Source organism: Theropithecus gelada, chromosome 10 (assembly GCF_003255815.1).
Source record: "Theropithecus gelada isolate Dixy chromosome 10, Tgel_1.0, whole genome shotgun sequence".
Classification (NCBI taxonomy): Eukaryota; Metazoa; Chordata; class Mammalia; order Primates; family Cercopithecidae; genus Theropithecus; species Theropithecus gelada.
Window position 1 is genome coordinate 20982143 of NC_037678.1, and position 18993 is coordinate 21001135.

General features: G+C 45.5%; 1 protein-coding gene across 3 annotated transcripts in view; it reads left to right on the plus strand.

Moving 5' to 3' along the window:
• The window catches only part of THOC5 (THO complex 5), a 41695-nt gene that overhangs the window by 3115 nt on the left and 19587 nt on the right, over positions 1 to 18993 (plus strand). For 2 of the 3 annotated variants that reach the window (XM_025400303.1, XM_025400302.1), the window contains 8 exons: positions 486 to 617; positions 5828 to 5971; positions 6893 to 7006; positions 7788 to 7885; positions 10136 to 10282; positions 13291 to 13405; positions 18104 to 18236; positions 18959 to 18991. In XM_025400303.1, the coding sequence (XP_025256088.1) occupies positions 522 to 617; positions 5828 to 5971; positions 6893 to 7006; positions 7788 to 7885; positions 10136 to 10282; positions 13291 to 13405; positions 18104 to 18236; positions 18959 to 18991 (880 nt within the window). In that variant the 5' untranslated portion in view covers positions 486 to 521. Of the gene's footprint in view, positions 1 to 457; positions 618 to 5827; positions 5972 to 6892; positions 7007 to 7787; positions 7886 to 10135; positions 10283 to 13290; positions 13406 to 18103; positions 18237 to 18958; positions 18992 to 18993 lie in introns of all 3 variants that reach the window. The other variant, XM_025400304.1, reaches the window with a different exon arrangement.

An 18993-nucleotide genomic window follows, 5' to 3' on the forward strand; every position in this document is an offset into this window, starting at 1 on the left:
GCATTATGAAGAGCCAGCAAAAGTTTTGAAACAGGAGAGGCATTAATTAGGTTGGTCTTTTTTAAGAAAGAGAATTTAGACTGTATTGTTGGGCAAGACTGTTAAGAGTAGTCCTGGAGAGGAATGTGGAGGGCCTGGAATAGGGTGTTGAGATGGAGAGACACATGGTGCCTGGATAGCTGGGCGGACCCTTGAATGCAGGTCTCTTCTGTGGAGGGTGTGGAGCAGGATGTGGTTGAAGGCAGGGAAGGGAGAGGTTGAAGAAGATGATTCCGAGATCAGTGGGGGTGGGTGGTGATGCCTTTTTATAAAAGGCGGTGGAGTTTGTTTTGGACGGGCTGAGGGATGCTTCCCTGTTGTATTATAGAGGGTTAAATTGAGGCTTTGAGGGGTTAAATGACTTTTCTTGAGTTACTAAGTCTGTAAGTGGCCAGAACTGCTAGTTCGGCTCCAGAAGAATCTCAAAAGCTTTCTCTTCTTAACAGGTCTCTGCTGTTTCCTCCTGACAACAAGGAACAACCATGTCATCAGAATCCAGCAAAAAACGGAAGCCCAAAGTCATCCGAAGTGATGGAGCCCCAGCTGAAGGAAAGCGGAATCGATCTGACACTGAGCAGGTGAGATCAGTCAGGGTTGCCATGCTGCTGAGAAATTACATCTCATGGCCAAGCACCTGGCTATGTGTTTGCCAGCAGCTCGGGGTCGCATCTACCAGGTACAACTTTTTGGTGGCTTCCACTTGATCAGGTGACTGGGATTCCCGTTTCTTCACAAAACCTGAGTGTCCACATCTGGTTTAGCTGCAGCATCTCCAAAACCAACAAGCCTGTATTAGACATGATTAGCACCTGCACAGAGAATGTATTTCAGTATGATATGTGTCTCCAGTTTTCCTGATGGTCAGAAGAAGGCAGTCCATCTGCAGCATGGCACTGGAGCTTCAGATATGTTGAATCCCAGGGTGTGCTGCTGAGACAATACCTGCAAACTCTGTCTCCAAAAATAAAAGAGTGACTCCACTATGGTATAGCCACACTATGCGATATTATGGTACAATTGAAAAGAAGGAAGTCAGTATGTGTGGTATGTGTGTAAGGACAAGGATAGATCTCCAAGAGAAAGTGTTAAGTGTAAGAAGAAAGCTAGAGCATAACATGTGTAATGTGAACCCTTTATGTTAAAAAATAGAAAAGACTCACCCAAAAGGAGAACTATAAATTTCTGTGGGTACCTGTATATGTAAGTAAATAGGAAAGATCTGGAAAGATACACATCAAACTGGTAACAGTGCCTAAATCTTGGGAGGAAGTAGGTGTGGAGGCAGGTGGTCAAGGAGATTTGAAACTTTGAATTTCTTATAAGAATATATTCATAGTCGGGCACGGTGGCTCACACCTGTAATCTCAGCTCTTTGGGAGGCTGAGGCAGGCGGATCACGAGGTCAGGAGATCAAGACCGTCCTGGCTAACACAGTGAAACCCAGTCGCTACTAAAAAATACAAAAAAAAAATTAGCCGGGTGTCATGAGCCTCAGGAGGCTGAGGCAGGAGAATGGTGTGAACCCGGGAGGTGGAGCTTGCAGTGAGCCGAGATTGCACCACTGCACTCCAGCCTGGGGGGCAGAGCGAGACTCTGTCTCAAAAAAAAAAAAAAAAAAGAATATATTCATATATTTTGGCCTGCCGTGGTGGTACACTCCTATAATCCCAGCTACTTGGGAGGCTGAGGCAGGAGAATCACTTGAGCCCAGTAGGCAGAGGTTGCCATGAGCCGAGATGGCGTCACTGCATTCCGGCCTGGGCAACAGAGCGAGACTTTTGTCTCCAAAAAATATATATATGAATATTCATATATTTCTAATTCGATTCAAAATAATGTTACTGTTATAGTCTGAGAACTCGTGGTCGGCAGGTTCTTTTCTTCATTTTGTCTGTTTCTCTGTTCTTGAATCTGTCAACTTCCTTTGTGACTTAGCTATTTAAAAAAAATTTTTTTTGAGACAGGGTCTCACTCTGTCACTCATGCCAGAGTACAGTGGCACGATTTTGGCTGACTGCTGACTCCCTCTTTTGGGCTTTAGCGATCCTCCCAGCTCAATCTCCCAAGTAGCTGGGACCACAGCTGTGTGCCACCATGCCCAGCTAATTTTGTATTTTTTGTAGATATGGGGTTTTGCCACGTTGCTCAAGGTGGTCTCAAACACCTGAGCTTAAGTGGTCTGCCTGCCTTGGCCTCCCAAGGTATTGGGATTATAGGTGTGAGTCACCCTGCACCCGGCTGGAATTCCTCTCTATAGTAGACTACCATGCAGCCATTTTGATTGAGATCTATATTTACTGGGATGGTCATATGGTTTGGCCATGTCCCCACTCAAATCTCATCTTGAATTGTATCTCCCAGAATTGCCATGTGTTGTGGGAGGGACCTATAGGGAGGTAATTGAATCATGGGGGCCGGTCTTTCCCATGCTGTTCTCATAGTGAATAAGCCTCACAAGATCTGATGGGCTTATCAGGGGTTTCTGGTTTTGCTTCCTCCTCATTTTTCTCTTGCCACCATCATGTAAAAAGTGCCTTTTACCTCTTGCCATGTTTCTGAGGCCTCCCCAGCCATGTGGAACTGTAAGTCCAATTAAACCTCTTTTTGTTCCCAATTTCAGGTGTATCTATCAGCAGCATGAAAACGAACTAATACAGTAGATTCATACCAGTAGAGTTGGGGGGTTGCTGAAAAGATACCTGAAAATGTGAAAGCGACTTTGGCCCTAAGTAACAGGCAGAGGTTGGAACAGTTTGGAGGGCTCAGAAGAAGACAGGAAAATGTGGGAAAGTTTGGAACCTTCTAGAGACTTGTTGAATGGCTTTGACAAAAATACTGATAATGGACTGGACACGGTGGCTAACGCCTGTAATCCCAGCACTTTGGGACGCTGAGGCAGATGGATCATAAGGTCAGGAGTTCAAGACCAGCCTGGCTAAGATGGTGAAACCCTGTCTCTACTAAAAATACAAAAAAATTAGGCCGGGTGCGGTGGCTAAAGCCTATAATCCCAGCACTTTGGGAGGCTGAGACGGGCGGATCACGAGGTCAGGAGATCGAGACCATCCTGGCTAACATGGTGAAACCCCGTCTCTACTAAAAAAATACAAAAAACTAGCCGGGCGAGGTGGCGGGCGCCTGTAGTCCCAGCTACTCGGGAGGCTGAGGCAAGAGAATGGCGTAAACCCGGGAGGCGGAGCTTGCAGTGAGCTGAGATCCGGCCACTGCACTCCAGCCTGGGCTACAGAGCGAGACTCCGTCTCAAAAAAAAAAAAAAATTTAGCCGGGCGTGGTGGCGGGCGCCTGTAATCCCAGCTACTCGGGAGGCTGAAGCAGAGAATTGCTTGAACCAAGGAAGTGGAGGTTGCAGTGAGCCGAGATCATGCCACTGCACTCCAACCTGAGCGACACAGTGAGACTCCATCCCAAAAAAAAAAAAGTTGATGATAATATGAACAATAATGTCCAGCCTGAGGTGGTCTCAGATGGAGATAAGGAACTTGTTGGGAACTGGAGCAAAGGTGACTCTTGTTGTGTTTTAGCAAAGAGATTGGAGACATTTGCCCCTGCCCTAGAGATTTGTGGAACTTTGAACTTGAGAGAGATGATTTAGGGTATCCGGTGGAAGAAATTTATAAGCAGCAAATCTTTCAAAAGGTGACTGGGTTATGCGCAGTGGCTCACGCCTGTAATCCCAGCACTTTGGGAGGCCAAGGTGGGCAGATCACTTGGGGTCAGGAGTTCAAGACTAGCCTGGGCAACATGGTGAAACCCCATCTCTACTAGAAATACAGAAATTAGCCGGGCCTGGTGGCAGGTACCTGTAATCCCAGCTACCCATGAGCCTGCAGCAGGAGAATTGCCTGAACCTGGAAGGCGAAGTTTGCAGTTAACTGAGATCATGCCACTGCACTCCAGCCTGGGCAACAAGACTGAGACTCTGTCTCAAAAATAAAAAAATAAAAATAAAAAATAAAAAATAAAAACCTGTTTTTTGAGGAGAAATTCAAGTTGGTTGCAGAAATTTGCATAAGTAGCAGGAAGCCTAATGTTAATCTCCAACACCATGGGGAACATGTCTCTAGGCCTTGTCAGAGACCTTCATGGCAACCCCTCCCATCACAGGCCCAGAGGCCCAGGAGGAAAAAGTGGATTTGTGGGCCAGTCCCAGGGTCCCTGTGCTGTATGCAGCCTAGGGACTTGGTGCCCTGTGTCCCAGCCACTCTAGGCATAGCTGAAAGGGGCCAATGTAGAGCTTGGGCTGTAGCTTCAGAGGGTGGAAGCCCCAAGCTTTGGCAGCTTCCAGGTGTTGAGCCTGTGGGTACACAGAAGTCAAGAATGGAGATTTGCTCCGCCTGGATTTCAGATGTATGGAGACGCCCGGATTCCCAAGCAAAAGTTTGCTGCCGGCGCGCTCATGGAGAACCTCTGCTAGGGCAGTGTGGAAGGGAAATGTGGGGTTAGAGCCCCCACACAGAGTCCCCACTGAGGCACTGCCTAGTGTAACTGTGAGAAGAGGGCCACCGTCCCTCCAGATCCTAGAATGGTTGATCCACCAATGGCTTGGACAATGCACCTGGAAAAGCTGCAGACACTCAATGCCAGCCTATGAAAGCAGCCAGGAGAGAGGGAGAATGTATCCTGCAAAGCCACAGGGGCAGAGCTGCCCAAGACCATGGGAACCCACCTTTTGCATCAGCATGACCTGGATGTGAGACTTGGAGTCAAAGGAGATCATTTTGGAGCTTTAAAATTTGACTGTCCCCCTGGATTTTGGACTTGCATGGGCCCTGTAACCCCTTTGTTTTGGCCAATTTCTCCCATATGGAATGGCTATATTCACCCCATTGTACCCCCATTGTGTCTAGGAAGTAACTAGCTTGCTTTCGATTTTACAGGCTCATAGGCGGAAGGGGCTTTCCTTGTCTCAGATGAGATTTTGGACTGTGGACTTTTGGGTTAATGCTGAAATGAGTTAAGACTTTGGGCGACTGTTGGGAAGGCATGATTGGTTTTGAAATGTGAGGACATGAGATTTGGAGGGGCCAGGGGCGGAATTACATGGTTTGGTTTTCAATCTCAACTTTAATTGTATCTCCCAGAATTGGCACATGTTGTGGGAGGGACCCAGAGGGAGGTAATTGAATCATGGGGGCCAGTCCTTCCCGTGCTATTCTCATGATAGTGAATAAGTCTCGCGACATCTGATGGGTTTATAAGGGGTTTCTGCTTTTGCTTCCTCCTCATTTTTCTCTTGCCGCCACCACGTAAGAAGTGCCTTTCACCTCCCGCCATGATTCTGAGGCCTCCTCAGCTATGTGGAACTGTAAGTCCAATTAAACCTTTTTTTGTTCCCAGTTTCAGGTGTGTCTTTATTGGCAGCGTGAAAGTGGACTAATACAGATGGGAAGTCGCACTTAACAGCACAGATGATATGATCCCGTTTTGTTTACAAATAAAATGTTTATTTATCCACAGTCTTCACAGTGGTGGTGTTTCGGACTGAGAGGCGAAATTATAGGCAATTTTTCTGTTTTCTTTTTGATACTACTCTGTATATTCTGACTCTTTGACATCAGGCATGCATTACTCTGCAATCAGAAAGCAAAAGAGGTTTCTATTTTGAAGAGAAGAAAAGCATTTGATTTAAGGACCAGATCTTTTAGAGACCTGATTGGGGCTTCATTGTTACTGTTTTTATCTAACAAGAGATGTCAGCCAAGTGTCCCTGTTTCCAACAGGGAGACTTTTACCTCACGACACAGAGCCTTTATCCTTACCTCTACAGGAAGGTAAATACTACAGTGAGGAGGCCGAGGTGGATCTGCGGGACCCTGGCAGAGACTATGAGTTATACAAGTACACCTGCCAGGAGCTACAGAGGCTGATGGCTGAGATCCAAGACCTGAAGAGCAGGGGTGGCAAGGATGTGGTAAGAAGGGGGACTACGTGGCCGTGAACCTGGTGGGTATGCATAGATGAGGCTGTTTTTGCACCTACCAGGGCCCTTCCTGATCTTGGTCTTCTGTCCTAGCCATGATCAGGTGACTGGAGCCTCAGGGCTCCCAAAACCTATTAATTTATTGGAACTTCTCATCACCACTCAGTCACCAATTACAGTAATGAAAGTATAGGATAATTAATTTTTTCCCTACTAATTTGATCATTTATCCAATTAATATTTATTAAGTGCCAGGCATTTTGCTAGGTGTTGAGAAATGATGGTACTTATACATTTGCTTGATACAAAAATTGATATGTATAAGTAAATTGTAGATACCAAAAATGAAATTATCATTAATAGTAAGTGAATAAATGAGGTTTTAGGGGCAGAGAAATTAAACAATATGACTAAAAACTTGATAGATAAGTTTTTAAAAAATCCATTTTTTTTCCAGGAATTGCACATATTCATGCCTATGCTGACAAGTTTTCTTACGATTATTGCATTCAATCTATTGTAGCCAAGCTTTATGGCTATAATTCTGTGATTTTCCATTTAAGTTATCCTGTAATGTTATTTATAGAGGTCAAATTTTATGGCAAGATGTTACTATTGCCGGGATCTCTGCGTAGGATCTGTAGAGACAGATTGTGCCTTCGCTGCCTTTATTCCAACTTCAATTCCTGTTACTCTAGTCCAAGCAGAAATTGCTTTTTTTTTGCCTGAGATTCTTAAGCGTTTTCCTTATATAACCATCCCTCTTATTTTCTTCATGACTTTTCTCATGGTTCTGGGCTCCCTCCAGTGCCTATGTTTGGCCCCAGATGAGGATGGGTCGGTGGTGAGGGACGGAAGGAAGCTGAGTGAGCCCCTGTCGTCAGTGGGCTTTACTGTTTTCTTTGCTCACAGGCAATCGAAATCGAAGAACGGAGGATTCAGAGCTGTGTACATTTCATGACTCTAAAGAAGCTTAACCGATTAGCCCACATCAGGTTGAAGAAAGGAAGAGATCAGACCCACGAGGTAGGAGTTAAAAGGTTTAATTAACCTTCCTCCTTTCTCCTCCTCATCGCCTTTTTTTTTTTTTTGGAGACAGTCTCGTTCTGTCCCCCAGGCTAGAGTGCAGTGGCACAATCTCGATCTTGGCTCACCGCATCCTCTGCCTCCCAGCTTCAAGCAGTTCTCCTGCCTCAGCCTCCCAAGTAGCTGGGATTACAGGCGCCTGCCACCACCACCATGCCCGGCTACTTTTTGTAGTTTGTTTTTTGTTCTTTTTTTTTTTGAGACGGCGTCTCGCTCTGTCGCCCGGGCTGGAGTGCAGTGGCCGGATCTCAGCTCACTGCAAGCTCCGCCTCCGGGGTTTACGCCATTCTCCTGCCTCAGCCTCCCAAGTAGCTGGGACTACAGGCGCCCGCCATCTCGCCCGGCTAGTTTTTTGTATTTTTTAGTAGAGATGGGGTTTCACTGTGTTCGCCAGGATGGTCTCGATCTCCTGACCTCGTGATCTACCTGTCTTGGCCTCCCAAAGTGCTGGGATTACAGGCTTGAGCCACCGCGCCCGGCCCTTTTTGTAGTTTTTAGTAGAGATGGGGTTTCACCTTGTTGGCCAGGCTTGTCTTGAACTCCTGAGCTCAGGTGATCCACCCGCCTCAGCCTCCCAAAGTGCTGGGATTACAGACGTGATCCACTGCACCCAGCTCCATCCCCTTCTTTATTCCCTTTACACCTTCTCTTAGTTTGCTGACCCTCTCCTCTGCCCCATCCTTACTTGCCCTGCTTACCTCTGATCTTATCCTCCTTTCAGGCTAAGCAGAAAGTAGATGCCTATCACTTGCAGCTCCAGAACCTGTTGTATGAGGTGATGCACCTACAGAAGGAGATCACCAAATGTTTGGAGTTTAAGTGAGTTTGGGAGGACAGGGCTTTGGCACATGTGGTCTCTCGGTAATTGCTTTTTCCTGTGTAGCTCGCTGTAAGTCTGTTTCTTTTGTTTGTTTTTGAGATGGAGTCTTGCTCTGTCACCCACTCTGGAGTGCAGTGGCAGAATCTCAGCTCACTGCAACCTCCACCTCCTGGGTTCAAGCGATTCTCCTGCCTCAGCCTCCCACTACAGGCACCCACCACTACACCTGCCTAATTTTTGTATTTTTAGTAGAGACGGGGTTTTGCCATGTTTGCCAGGCTGGTCTTGAACTCCTGACCTCAGGTGATCCTCCTGCCTTGGCCTCCCAAAGTGCTGGGATTACAGGCATGAGCCACCATACCTGTAAGTCTCTCTTTAAAAAGAAGTCTGATGAGCTTAGGAAACTAGGATCTGGGAGAAGGGCAAATTGCAAGGGTGAATGTGGGAGAATTGCAAGCCATGGTTTCAGGCTGCATAAAGAATCTCAAAAGTCTCTTTGACCTTTTTGAGTTTTGAGCTCTGCACTTGGTAAAAAGCAGGTCTCTCTCCCTATCAGGGGTCTTTACATTACCAGTTTGATTCCTGGGTACATTGTATGGGAGCAACTCACTTCCAGTCACATCCTTTTAACCTTTTGGCCCAGTTTTCCTTTCTGTAGTCCCAGCATTCATTTTTGCAAATGGATTTTATTCTTTGGAACCTGAATTTCTTGCTGCTTAGCTGCCTTCAGGTGAAGAAACTACAATTTGTCCATGTCCTTCCTCAAAACCAAGCTGAGAGATGAGAAGGAGGAAGGGGTAAACGGGAAGAGAAGGGAAAGTGTTCTCACTTGATCAGACCTCTTTATGCAAACTGAAAGCAGCTTTTATCGCAAATGTGACATGTGCAGGGGGCCCATTAGACATTGGGTCCAGAATATTTTTAATAATCATGCTGAGGCCGGGCGCGGTGGCTCACGCCTGTAATCCCAACACTTTGGGAGGCCGAGGCAGGCGGATCACGAGGTCAGGAGATCGAGACCATCCTGGCTAACATGGTGAAACCCCGTCTCTACTAAAAATGCAAAAAATTAGCCGGGCGAAGCGGCGGGCGCCTGTAGTCCCAGCTACTCGGGAGGCTGAGGCAGGAGAATGGCGTGAACCCGGGAGGCGGAGCTTGCAGTGAGCCGAGATCGCGCCACTGCACTCCAGCCTGGGCGACTAAGCGAGACTCTGTCTCAAAAAAAAAAAAAAAAAAAAAAAAAAAAATCATGCTGATTGTTTTGTTTTTGTTTTTTGTCTTTTTTTTTTTGAGACAGGGTCTCACTCCTGTCACCCAGGCTGGTGCAGTGGCATAGTCCCAGCTCACTGCAGCCTTGACTTCCAGCCTCCTGAGTAGCTGGGACTACTGGCGTGCACCACCACGCCTGGCTAGTTTTTTGTATTTTTAGTAGTGATAGGGTTTTACCATGGTGGGCTAGTCTCAAACTCCTGGTTGCAAATGATCCACCCACCTTGGTCTCCCAAAATGCTCAGATTATAGGTGTGAGCCACCACGCCTGGCCTGATGCTGATTTTTTTTTTCTTTTTTTTTCTTTTTTAAGACAGAGTCTCACTCTGTTGCCCAGGCTGGAGTGTGGTGGCGTGAGCTTGGCTCATTGCAACCCCTGCCTCCCGGGTTCAAGCGATTACAGGCGTGAGCCACCACACCTGGCTAATTTTTAGTAAAGACAGGGTTTCACCATGTTGGCCAGGCTGGTCTCAAACTCCTGACTTCAGATGATCCACCCGTCTTAACCTCCCAAAGTGCTGGGATTACAGGCGTGAGCCACCGTGCCCATCCCTGATGCTGATTTTTGAGAGACATCTTTATCTGTTCCACAAAATCATTACCTAATAAAAGTTAAATACGAATAAAGGTGAAATCTGCATCAGGTCTGTACTTGAGTTAATAATATTGTACCATTGTCAGTTCCTGGTTTTGACAATGTATAATGTGGTTAGATAAGTTAGTATCATTGGGGGAACTTGGGTGAAGGGTACATGGAGGAAATAAATTCTCAGTATTATTTTTGAAACTTCTTGGAGTCTTGAACTATTTCAAAATTAAAAAGGTATCAAAAACAAAATAATATGATGCACTGGTCTGTAATCATCATGCAAATGGAAACTGACAAACCCAGAATATAGTGGAACTTAAACTACAATTTTACTTAAACTACAATTTTGTTTCCTGAGAACGGCAGCACAATGTCATGTTTTTGTCTGTAGGTCGAAGCACGAAGAAATTGATCTGGTCAGTTTAGAGGAGTTTTATAAGGAGGCTCCACCAGATATCAGCAAGGCCGAAGTCACCATGGGAGACCCTCACCAGCAAACACTGGCACGTCTAGACTGGGAGCTGGAGCAGCGGAAAAGGTAGCATTTCCTCCTTCCTGACCTTTTTTTTTTCTTTTTTGAGACGGAGTCTCGCTCTGTCGCCCGGGCTGGAGTGCAGTGGCCGGATCTCAGCTCACTGCAAGCTCCGCCTCCCGAGTTTACGCCATTCTCCTGCCTCAGCCTCCCGAGTAGCTGGGACTACAGGCGCCTGCCACCTCGCCTGGCTAGTTTTTTTTTTTTATATTTTTTGGTAGAGACGGGGTTTCACCGTGTTAGCCAGGATGGTCTCGATCTCCTGACCTCGTGATCCGCCCGTCTTGGCCTCCCAAAATGCTGGGTTTACAGGCTTGAGCCACCGCGCTCGGCCCCTTCCTGACCTTTTAACCATAAAGTGTCAGTGCTTTGTCATGACGCAGGATAATGCAGCAAAGCACTATGGAACTCTCAGAATAGTTTCTAAGACCAAATCCATTTTATGATTAATTCACACTGGATAGTTTAAACTTCACCAACCTCATCATGGATGGGGTTGGGGTTATAATTGCTTAAGGGCTTTTTTTTTTTTTGAGATGGAGTCTCACTCTGTCTCCCAGGCTGGAGTGCAGTGGCGTGACCTCAGTTCACTGCAACTTCCACCTCTCGGCTTTAAGTGATTGTCAGTCCTCAGCCTCCCAAGGAGCTGGGTGGTAGGTGCACACCACCATGCCCATCTATTATTTGTATTTTTTGTAGAGACGGGATTTTACCATGTTGGCTAGGCTGATCTCGAACTCCTGATCTCAACTGATCTGCCTGTCTTGGCCTCCCAAAGTGCTGGGATTACAGGTGTGAGCCACTGAGCCTGGCCCCCCGTTTTTTTTTTTTTTTTAAGAGGTGGCATTTCACTCTATTGCTCAGGATGGAGCACTGGGGCATGATGACGACTCACTTCAGCCTTGACATCCTGGGCTCAAGTGATCCTTCTGCTTCAGCCTCCCAAGTAGCCAGGACTATGGGTGCCTGCCACCATGCCTGGCTAATATTTTTATTTTTGTAGAGCAGGGGTCTCACTCTGTTACCCAAGCTGGTCTTGAACTCCTGGCTTCAAGTGATTCTCCCACCTTGGCGTCCCCAAGTGCTGGGATTATAGGTGTGAGTTACCATGCCTGGTCTCTCTTTCAAATTTTAATGCCGAAGACCTTATCTTTTGTACCATAAATCTAATTTTGTATTTTGCCTTTCCCCCCCTTATCTATAAATGTATGCCTGTGGCATAAAGCTTTGTAAACATTTTTTCAGGAGGTTGTGCAACATTCTAGTGTATATCCTAGTGTATAGAAAAATTCACAAAATTATTCCCCTGTTGGATTTTAGGTTGTTTCCATTTTTTTTTGCTGTCATAAATAATACTTCAAGTCACACTTTAGGTATAAACTTTTCTATACTAATAAAGAGTTTTATTTATTTATTTTTTTGACATGGAGTTTCACTCTCGTCACCCAGGCTGGAATGCAATGGCGTGATCTCGGCTCACTGCAACCTCCGCCTCCCTGGTTCAACCAATTCTCCTGCCTCTCAGCCTCCCAAGTAGCTGGGAGTACAGGCATGTTCCACCATGCCCAGCTAATTTTTGTATTTTTAGTAGAAGCGGGGTTTCACCATGTTGGCCAAGATGGTCTCTATCTCTTGACCTCATGTTTCGCCCGCCAGCCTCCCAAAGTGTTGGAATTTACAGGTATGAGCCACCACGCCCAGCCAATTTTTGTATTTTTAATAAAGACGGGGGTTTCACCATGTTGGCCAGGCTGGTCTCAAACTCCTGACCTCAGGTGATCCACCTGCCTTGGGCTCCCAAAGTGCTGGGATTTTAGGCATGAACCACTGTGTCTGGCCAGTACTATGTGTTTTAATCTAAGTCATTCTAAAAATACAGTGGTTTTGGTTTTTTTTCTGTAATGAACTTTTCACGGTTGCATCCTTTCCATTCATGGTAACTTTTTCCCCTTTCATATTTGTACAAGAATACTAGGGCTTTTGATTGGCACATTTGTTCTGCTTTTTGTTGGTGAAGTAGCTGTATACTTGCCTTTTTCTGTTATGGAATGTATTCTCTGTTTTCGGTTCATATTATGAATTTAGTAAGCATGAATCTGGTTCTTTTTTTCTTTTTTTTGAGATGGAGTCTTGCTCTGTTTCCCAGGCTGGAATGCAGTGGTGCTATCTCGTCTCACTGAAACATCCGCCTCCTGGCTTCAGGCAGTTCTCCTGCCTCAGCCTCCTGAGTAGCTGGGATTACAGGCGCATGCCACTGTGCCCGGCTAATTTTTTTAGTAGAGACGGGGTTTCACCATGTTGGCCAGGCTGGTCTCGAACTCTTGACCTCAGGTGATCCGCCTGCCTGGGCCTCCCAAAGTGCTGGGATTACAGGCGTGAGCCACCGTGCCCAACCGAGTCTGGTTCTTAGGAAATTTGTGTCAGTGTCTTAGCAAATGGGGCTGGCCTATCACTCCATTGTCCAGTCCACTGATTGTGCTGGGCACAGACTCAGCTGTCAGTGCTGCATTCTTGTGGCACTGGTCCAGAATCTGTTCCCACCCTGTCCCAACCAGGCCAGTCCATGGGCCTCTTTTGGGTTATATAGCTGCTAAGTCCATGTTTATGAAAGTTTTAGGTCTTACCTCTCAAGCAAGAAATGGAACAGAAGATGGCATGTGTATCCCCTAGTGGTTACAGAGCAGACAGAGCCTCTGGAGAGCAAGAGACATGAATCCAAAGCCCAGCACAGTGTTTGTTCTTGGCTGGATGCCCTTGGGCAAGTGATCTACTTGCCTGAGCCTTGGTTTCCTCCTTTGGGGATAAGAAAAGTCCCCGTTTTCCAGGGTCTTTATAAGGATTAAATGTAATTATGCTTGTAAAGAACTCACCAAAGTACCTGGCACACATTGAGTGCTGGATAAACATTAGCAGTTAATCATGGCTGCTACCATTAGGTGGAGTCTGACGGTGAACAGGCGTGTTGAGGTATCACAGGGGGATATCAGGTGACAATGCTCGTTCCTCCCCCACAGGCTGGCAGAGAAGTACCGAGAGTGCCTATCCAACAAGGAGAAGATTCTCAAGGAGATTGAGGTGAAGAAGGAGTACCTGAGCAGCCTCCAGCCCCGCCTCAACAGCATCATGCAGGTGGGGCCCGCTGGCCTTTTGCTTTGCCTTCACCACTGACCAGGCGCTGCCAGACACCATGTCACCCTTTGAGCTTTGCCAGGTCTATTACCCTAAATTAGAGTATAGTATAAGGATGGCCTTGTCTGCATCCCTACCCAGTTGATGTGATAAGCTTGCGTCTGGGAGGAAGAAGTGCTGGCCTCAGGAATATCTACATGCATTGACCTGGGTATTTTCATCCAAAGCCTCCTCTGGGTAGCATACTTTCTCACACTGTGTAAATTTGGTTTACCCCCTGCATGGCCCCCCTGGCCTCACAATCTCCAGGCATCTAAACTTGCTTCTTGTGGATGTCTGTTTGATCCCCCTGACTATGCTTCAGGGTCAGACTGCTCAACAGATCTTCTCACTCTGAAAAAAACTTTACTCATGAGGAAGAGTCCACACTTTGCCTGTAAAATATAATGTCTTTCTGTATAGGTGGCCCACTTTTTATTTGCTTTGCGAAGCCAGATTTGGTGTAAATCCTTATAATTTTGTGAAGCAAGGTAGATGGCTAATATGAAAGAACTTTGTAAAAGGATCCTAGAGATAAATTTGCTTATTTTCTTAGGATTTGGCAATCTCTATATTTCCTTTCTTCAGCTCTAAGTGTGGAAGGAGAGTTGTTGACTGCTTGCAGTGCCTCATGCCTGTAATCCTAGCACTTCGGGTGGCTGAGGAGGGAGGATCACTTGAGCCTAGGAGTTTGAGACCAGCCTGGGCAATATCGGGAGACCCCACCTCTACAAAAAAAAAATTAACTGGTCATGGTGGCACGTGCCTGTTGTCCCAGCTACTTGGAAGGCTGAGGCAGGAGGATTGCTCGAGCCTGGGTGACAGAGCAGAAATTAAAAGTTTTGGTTGTACTTGACCAAAGCTTCTGCATGGTTAAATTTTCTCTTGTTACCTAGAAACTTTCTAAATGGGTACACGTTAAATAAATTCTTGTATGGTACAGCCTTAGAGCTATGATGAAAGTATGGAATCAAACTACTGATATCGAACCACTGACAGAATAACTGAAATATGGAAGAAGATCTGTCATATTATTAAACAAAAAAATGCAAGTTGTAGAACATATAGTATAAGCTCATTTCTATATCTTAGTTTACAAAGTATCTGTAGGGATATATACATATAGGAGTTGGGTATATACTTGGAAAAGTCTATATTCATACCAAACCATTAGCAGCTACCTTGAGGACTGGGAACTGGGAGCTTTTGTTTTACAAACTTGAATACCACTTTTTTCCCCCTTTTCCTTACCCACCTTTGCCGCTGCCCCCCATGACTTTAAGATGCCTTTTTTTTTTTGAGACAGAGTTGCTTTGTTGCCCAGGCTGGAGTGGCGTGGTGCCATCTCGGCTCACTGCAACCTCTGCCTCCCAGGTTCAAGCGATTCTCCTGCCTCAGCCTCCCGAGTAGCTGGGTTTACAGGCGCCTGCCACCACACCTGGCTAATTTTTGTATTTTTAGTAGAGATAGGGTTTCACCATGTTGGCCAGTAGTCTTGAACTCCTGACCTCAGGTGATCCGCCTGCCTCGGCCCCCCAAAGTACTGGGATTACAGGCATGAGCCCCCACGCCCGGCCTAAAATAAATGCTTTTTTTTTTTTTTTTTTTTTTTTGAGACAGAGTCTCACTCTGTTGCCCAGGCTGGAGTACAGTGGTGCAATCTCAGCTCACTGCAAGCTCTGCCTCCCGGGTTCATGCCATTGTCCTGCCTCAGCCTCCCAAGTAGCTGGGACTACAAGTGCCTGCCACCACGCCCAACTGATTTTTTGTTTTGTATTTTTAGTAGATATGGGGTTTCACTGTGTTAGCCAGGATGGTCTCGATCTCCTGACCTCGTGATCCGCCTGCCTCAGCCTCTCAAAGTGCTGGGATTACAGGCATGAGCCACCATGCCCGGCCTAAAATGCTTTTCATTTTACTTTATGTATTGTGCAATTGATCCTCATGCACTGCGCAGAGTCTGCAAACTTGAAACTCAAAGCGATCTAGTTTAGTCTTTCCTGAGTCAAGAAAAAAAAGAAAAAAACAGAAGAGAAGCACACAAATAAAATCTCTGAAACAAAACCTGAATTCATTGCCTAAGGTCTTGAATACAACTTTTAAAAACAGTGTACAATGTATTACTTTAAAACAGAATTGTCTATACAGAAAAGCATGTAACTCACAAGTATATGGCTCAATGAATATTCACTAAGAAACACATCTGTGTAACCAGCACCCAAAATCCAAGAGAAAGAACATTAACAATTTCCTGGAAGCTCCTTTATTCCCCCTCCCAGTCCCTATCTTCCCCCACACCCCAGTAACCATAATCTTGACATCTAACATCTAGGTTCGTTTTGCCTGTTTTTGAACTCTATACAAAGAGAATCATAGTATATACTCCTATATCTGGCTTCTTTTGTTCAGCAGTATGTTTCTAAGATTCATCTGAGCTATTATGAGTGCAGGAGTTTGTTTTCACTAATGTTTAGTATTTGGTTGTTTCCAGCTTAGGGCCATTTGAATAATGCTGCTATGAGCATTCTTATACGTGTGCTTTGGCATACATGTGTACATCTGTCTGTTGAATATATATCCAGGAATGAAATTGCTAGGTCATACAGTATGTTATACATATATTTAGCTTTTGTAGACATTGAAACAGTTTTTTAAAGTGATTGTACCGATTTACAGGAATTCCCACCAGCACCATATGAAAGTTCTAATTGTTCTACATCCTTGTCAACACTTGATACTCTCAGTCTCCTTAATTTTGGCTACTCTGGAGGATCTCATTATAGTTTTAATTTTTATTTCCCTGAGGACTAGTGATGTTGAACACAGCACTAGTTTTGCCTTTTGGATAACCTCTTGGGATGGGCCTAGGCAAGTCTCTTGCCTGTTTTTCTTTTGGGTTGCCTGGAGATGAGTTTTTTCCCAGATCTTTCCCGTTCTGTAACCTCCTGCCTTTTCACTTTGCTAATGGTATCTTTTAATGAGTGCATGTTCCTAATTTTACTAATTATTCTTTTCCTTTATGGTTAGTACTTTTTTTGTGTCTTGTTTAAGAAATCTGTCTATTTAAATCTGTAGTCATCCTGGAAGTGATTTTGTATGTAGTGTAAGTTAAGGGTAAAGATTCATTTTTTTCTTTCCACATAGGTATTTAGCTGACCATTTATTGAAGACATTCTCTTCGCACTGCTCTGTAGTGCCACTTTTGTCACAAATCAAATGTCTTTGTACATGTGGATATGTGTGTAATCTCTGTGTCCGTCCGTGCACAGTATCACACCATCTTATTTACTGTGGCTTTATCAGAAGTCTCGATGCACAGTTGCAACCTAATTCTTCAGGATTGTCTTGGTTATTCTTGGCCCTTTGTATTTACATATAAGTTTCAGAATGAGATTGTCTGTTCTTACCTGCTGGGATTTTGATTGGGATTGCATTGAATCAGCAGACCACTTTAGAATAAATTGTTACCTGGACAATATTTGAGTCTTCCAGGCCATTGACATTCATATGTATCCACTTATTTTAGACTTTTCATTTCTCAGGTTTTTGTGTAGAGGCTTATATGCCTTTCATTTGTTTATTTTATTTTATATTTTATTGTATTTTATTTTATTTATTTTATTTTATTTTATTTTATTTTGAGGCAGAATGTTGCTCTGTTGCCCAGGCTGGAGTACAGTGGTACAGTCTTGGCTCACTGCAACCTCTGTCTCCCAGGTTCAAGCAATTCTTCTGCCTCAGCCTTCCGAGTAGCTGGGATTACAGGTGCGTGCCACCACACTTGGCCAATTTTTGTATTTTTAGCAGAGATCGGGTTTTACCATGTTGGCCAGGCTGGTCTCAAACTCCTGACCTCAGGTGATGCACCTGCCTTGGCATCCCAAAGTGCTGGGATTATAGGCATAAGCCACTGTGCCCAGCCTGCTTGTTTATTGTTTTTTGTTTGTTTGTTTTTTGAGACAGAGTTTTGTTCTTGTTGCCCAGGCTGGAGTGCAATGGCACGATCTCGGCTCACCGCAACCTCCACTTCCCGGGTTCAAGTGATTCTCCTGCCTCAGCCTCCCAAGTAGCTGGGATTACAGGCATATGCTACTACGCTCAGTTAATTTTGTTTTTTTTTTTAGTAGAGACAGGGTTCTCCATGTCGGTCACGCTGATCTCGATCTCTGACCTCAGATGATCCTCCTGCCTCAGCCTTCCAAAGTGCTGGGATTATAGGCGTGAGCCACTATGCCCGGCCTGTTTATTCTTATTTGATGTTTTATTGATGGTATTGAAATGGTATCTTTTTATAATTTCTTTTTTTTTTAATTGATTTTTATTTTTATGGAAATGGCATCTCATTAAGTTACCCAGGCTGCTCTTGAACTCCTGGCCTCAAGTGATCCTCCTGCCTCAGCCTCCCAAAGTGCTGGGACTACGGGCATGAGCTAGGGTACCCTGACAGTAAGTAAAATAAAACAATTTTATTTTCTTACTGTTTGTTGCTAGTATAAAGAAATATAATTTTGTTTATATTGAGCTTTTATCCACCTATTAGTTCTATTAGTTTATCATGTATCACTTTTATAAACAATGGTTTATAGTCACTCAGTAGCCACTTGTTCCTGTGTGGACTGGCTAAAAAAGGAAGAACAAAAATCTGTCTCTTGTGTGCAGGCTTCCCTTCCGGTGCAGGAGTACCTGTTTATGCCGTTCGACCAGGCTCACAAGCAGTATGAGACAGCCAGGCACCTGCCGCCTCCCCTCTATGTCCTCTTTGTTCAGGCCACTGCATATGGGCAGGCCTGTGGTGAGTATGGGGGCTGGGTGAGGACGAGGGGCTGTGGGAGCAGCAGCTGTGGCCGAGTCAATCAGTTGGAAGCAGTACCTGCTCAGGAAATTTCTCAGTCCTGCCCCGAAGCCCTCAGGTGACAGAAGCTTTCTTCCCTCTGCATTGCCCAGCATGGCTGCTCTGACCAACCGGCCTAAGGCTGAATTAATACCTGATGGGTATTTCACAATGGGTGGCTTTGAGTCATTCATGAGCCTGACTGGACAGCTGTTGGGTGCAGAGCCCAGGCAGCCTATCTGGGCTCCCAGGTGCTCACCCCATCAAGGCACGCTTGGCAGTTAGATCAGTGCCTCTTGCTCTGCTTCAGGGTGGGGGTGCCTGGTGAATACAGGTCTTAGCCATCTCTCCCAGGCTTTCACCATGCCTTGAATCAGGCTGCATGCCTTTGTTGTGGATTTCCAGGTTAGATATGTCCTCATTAAGCTTGAGGGCAGCCTGTGACTCTGCTAGGGTTTTGAGAAAATTTTAGAGACCCTGCCTTTTGCCCTAATGCAGCTTTCACCCAGCACCTAAATTTTCTCCCCAACCCCACCCCACCACATCAGACAGACATATACTGCACCAGTGCTTGCTTCTCCTCCCACCATGGGCACCAACACATTACTGTCTCTCTTCTTGTGTCTTCCTCGTCCTTCTGGTCCTCCCCTCCCCTTTGTTCTCCCTCCTGTTTCCATCATCAGCTCATATGAAATCCTCCCAGCCCCCTAGACAGGGT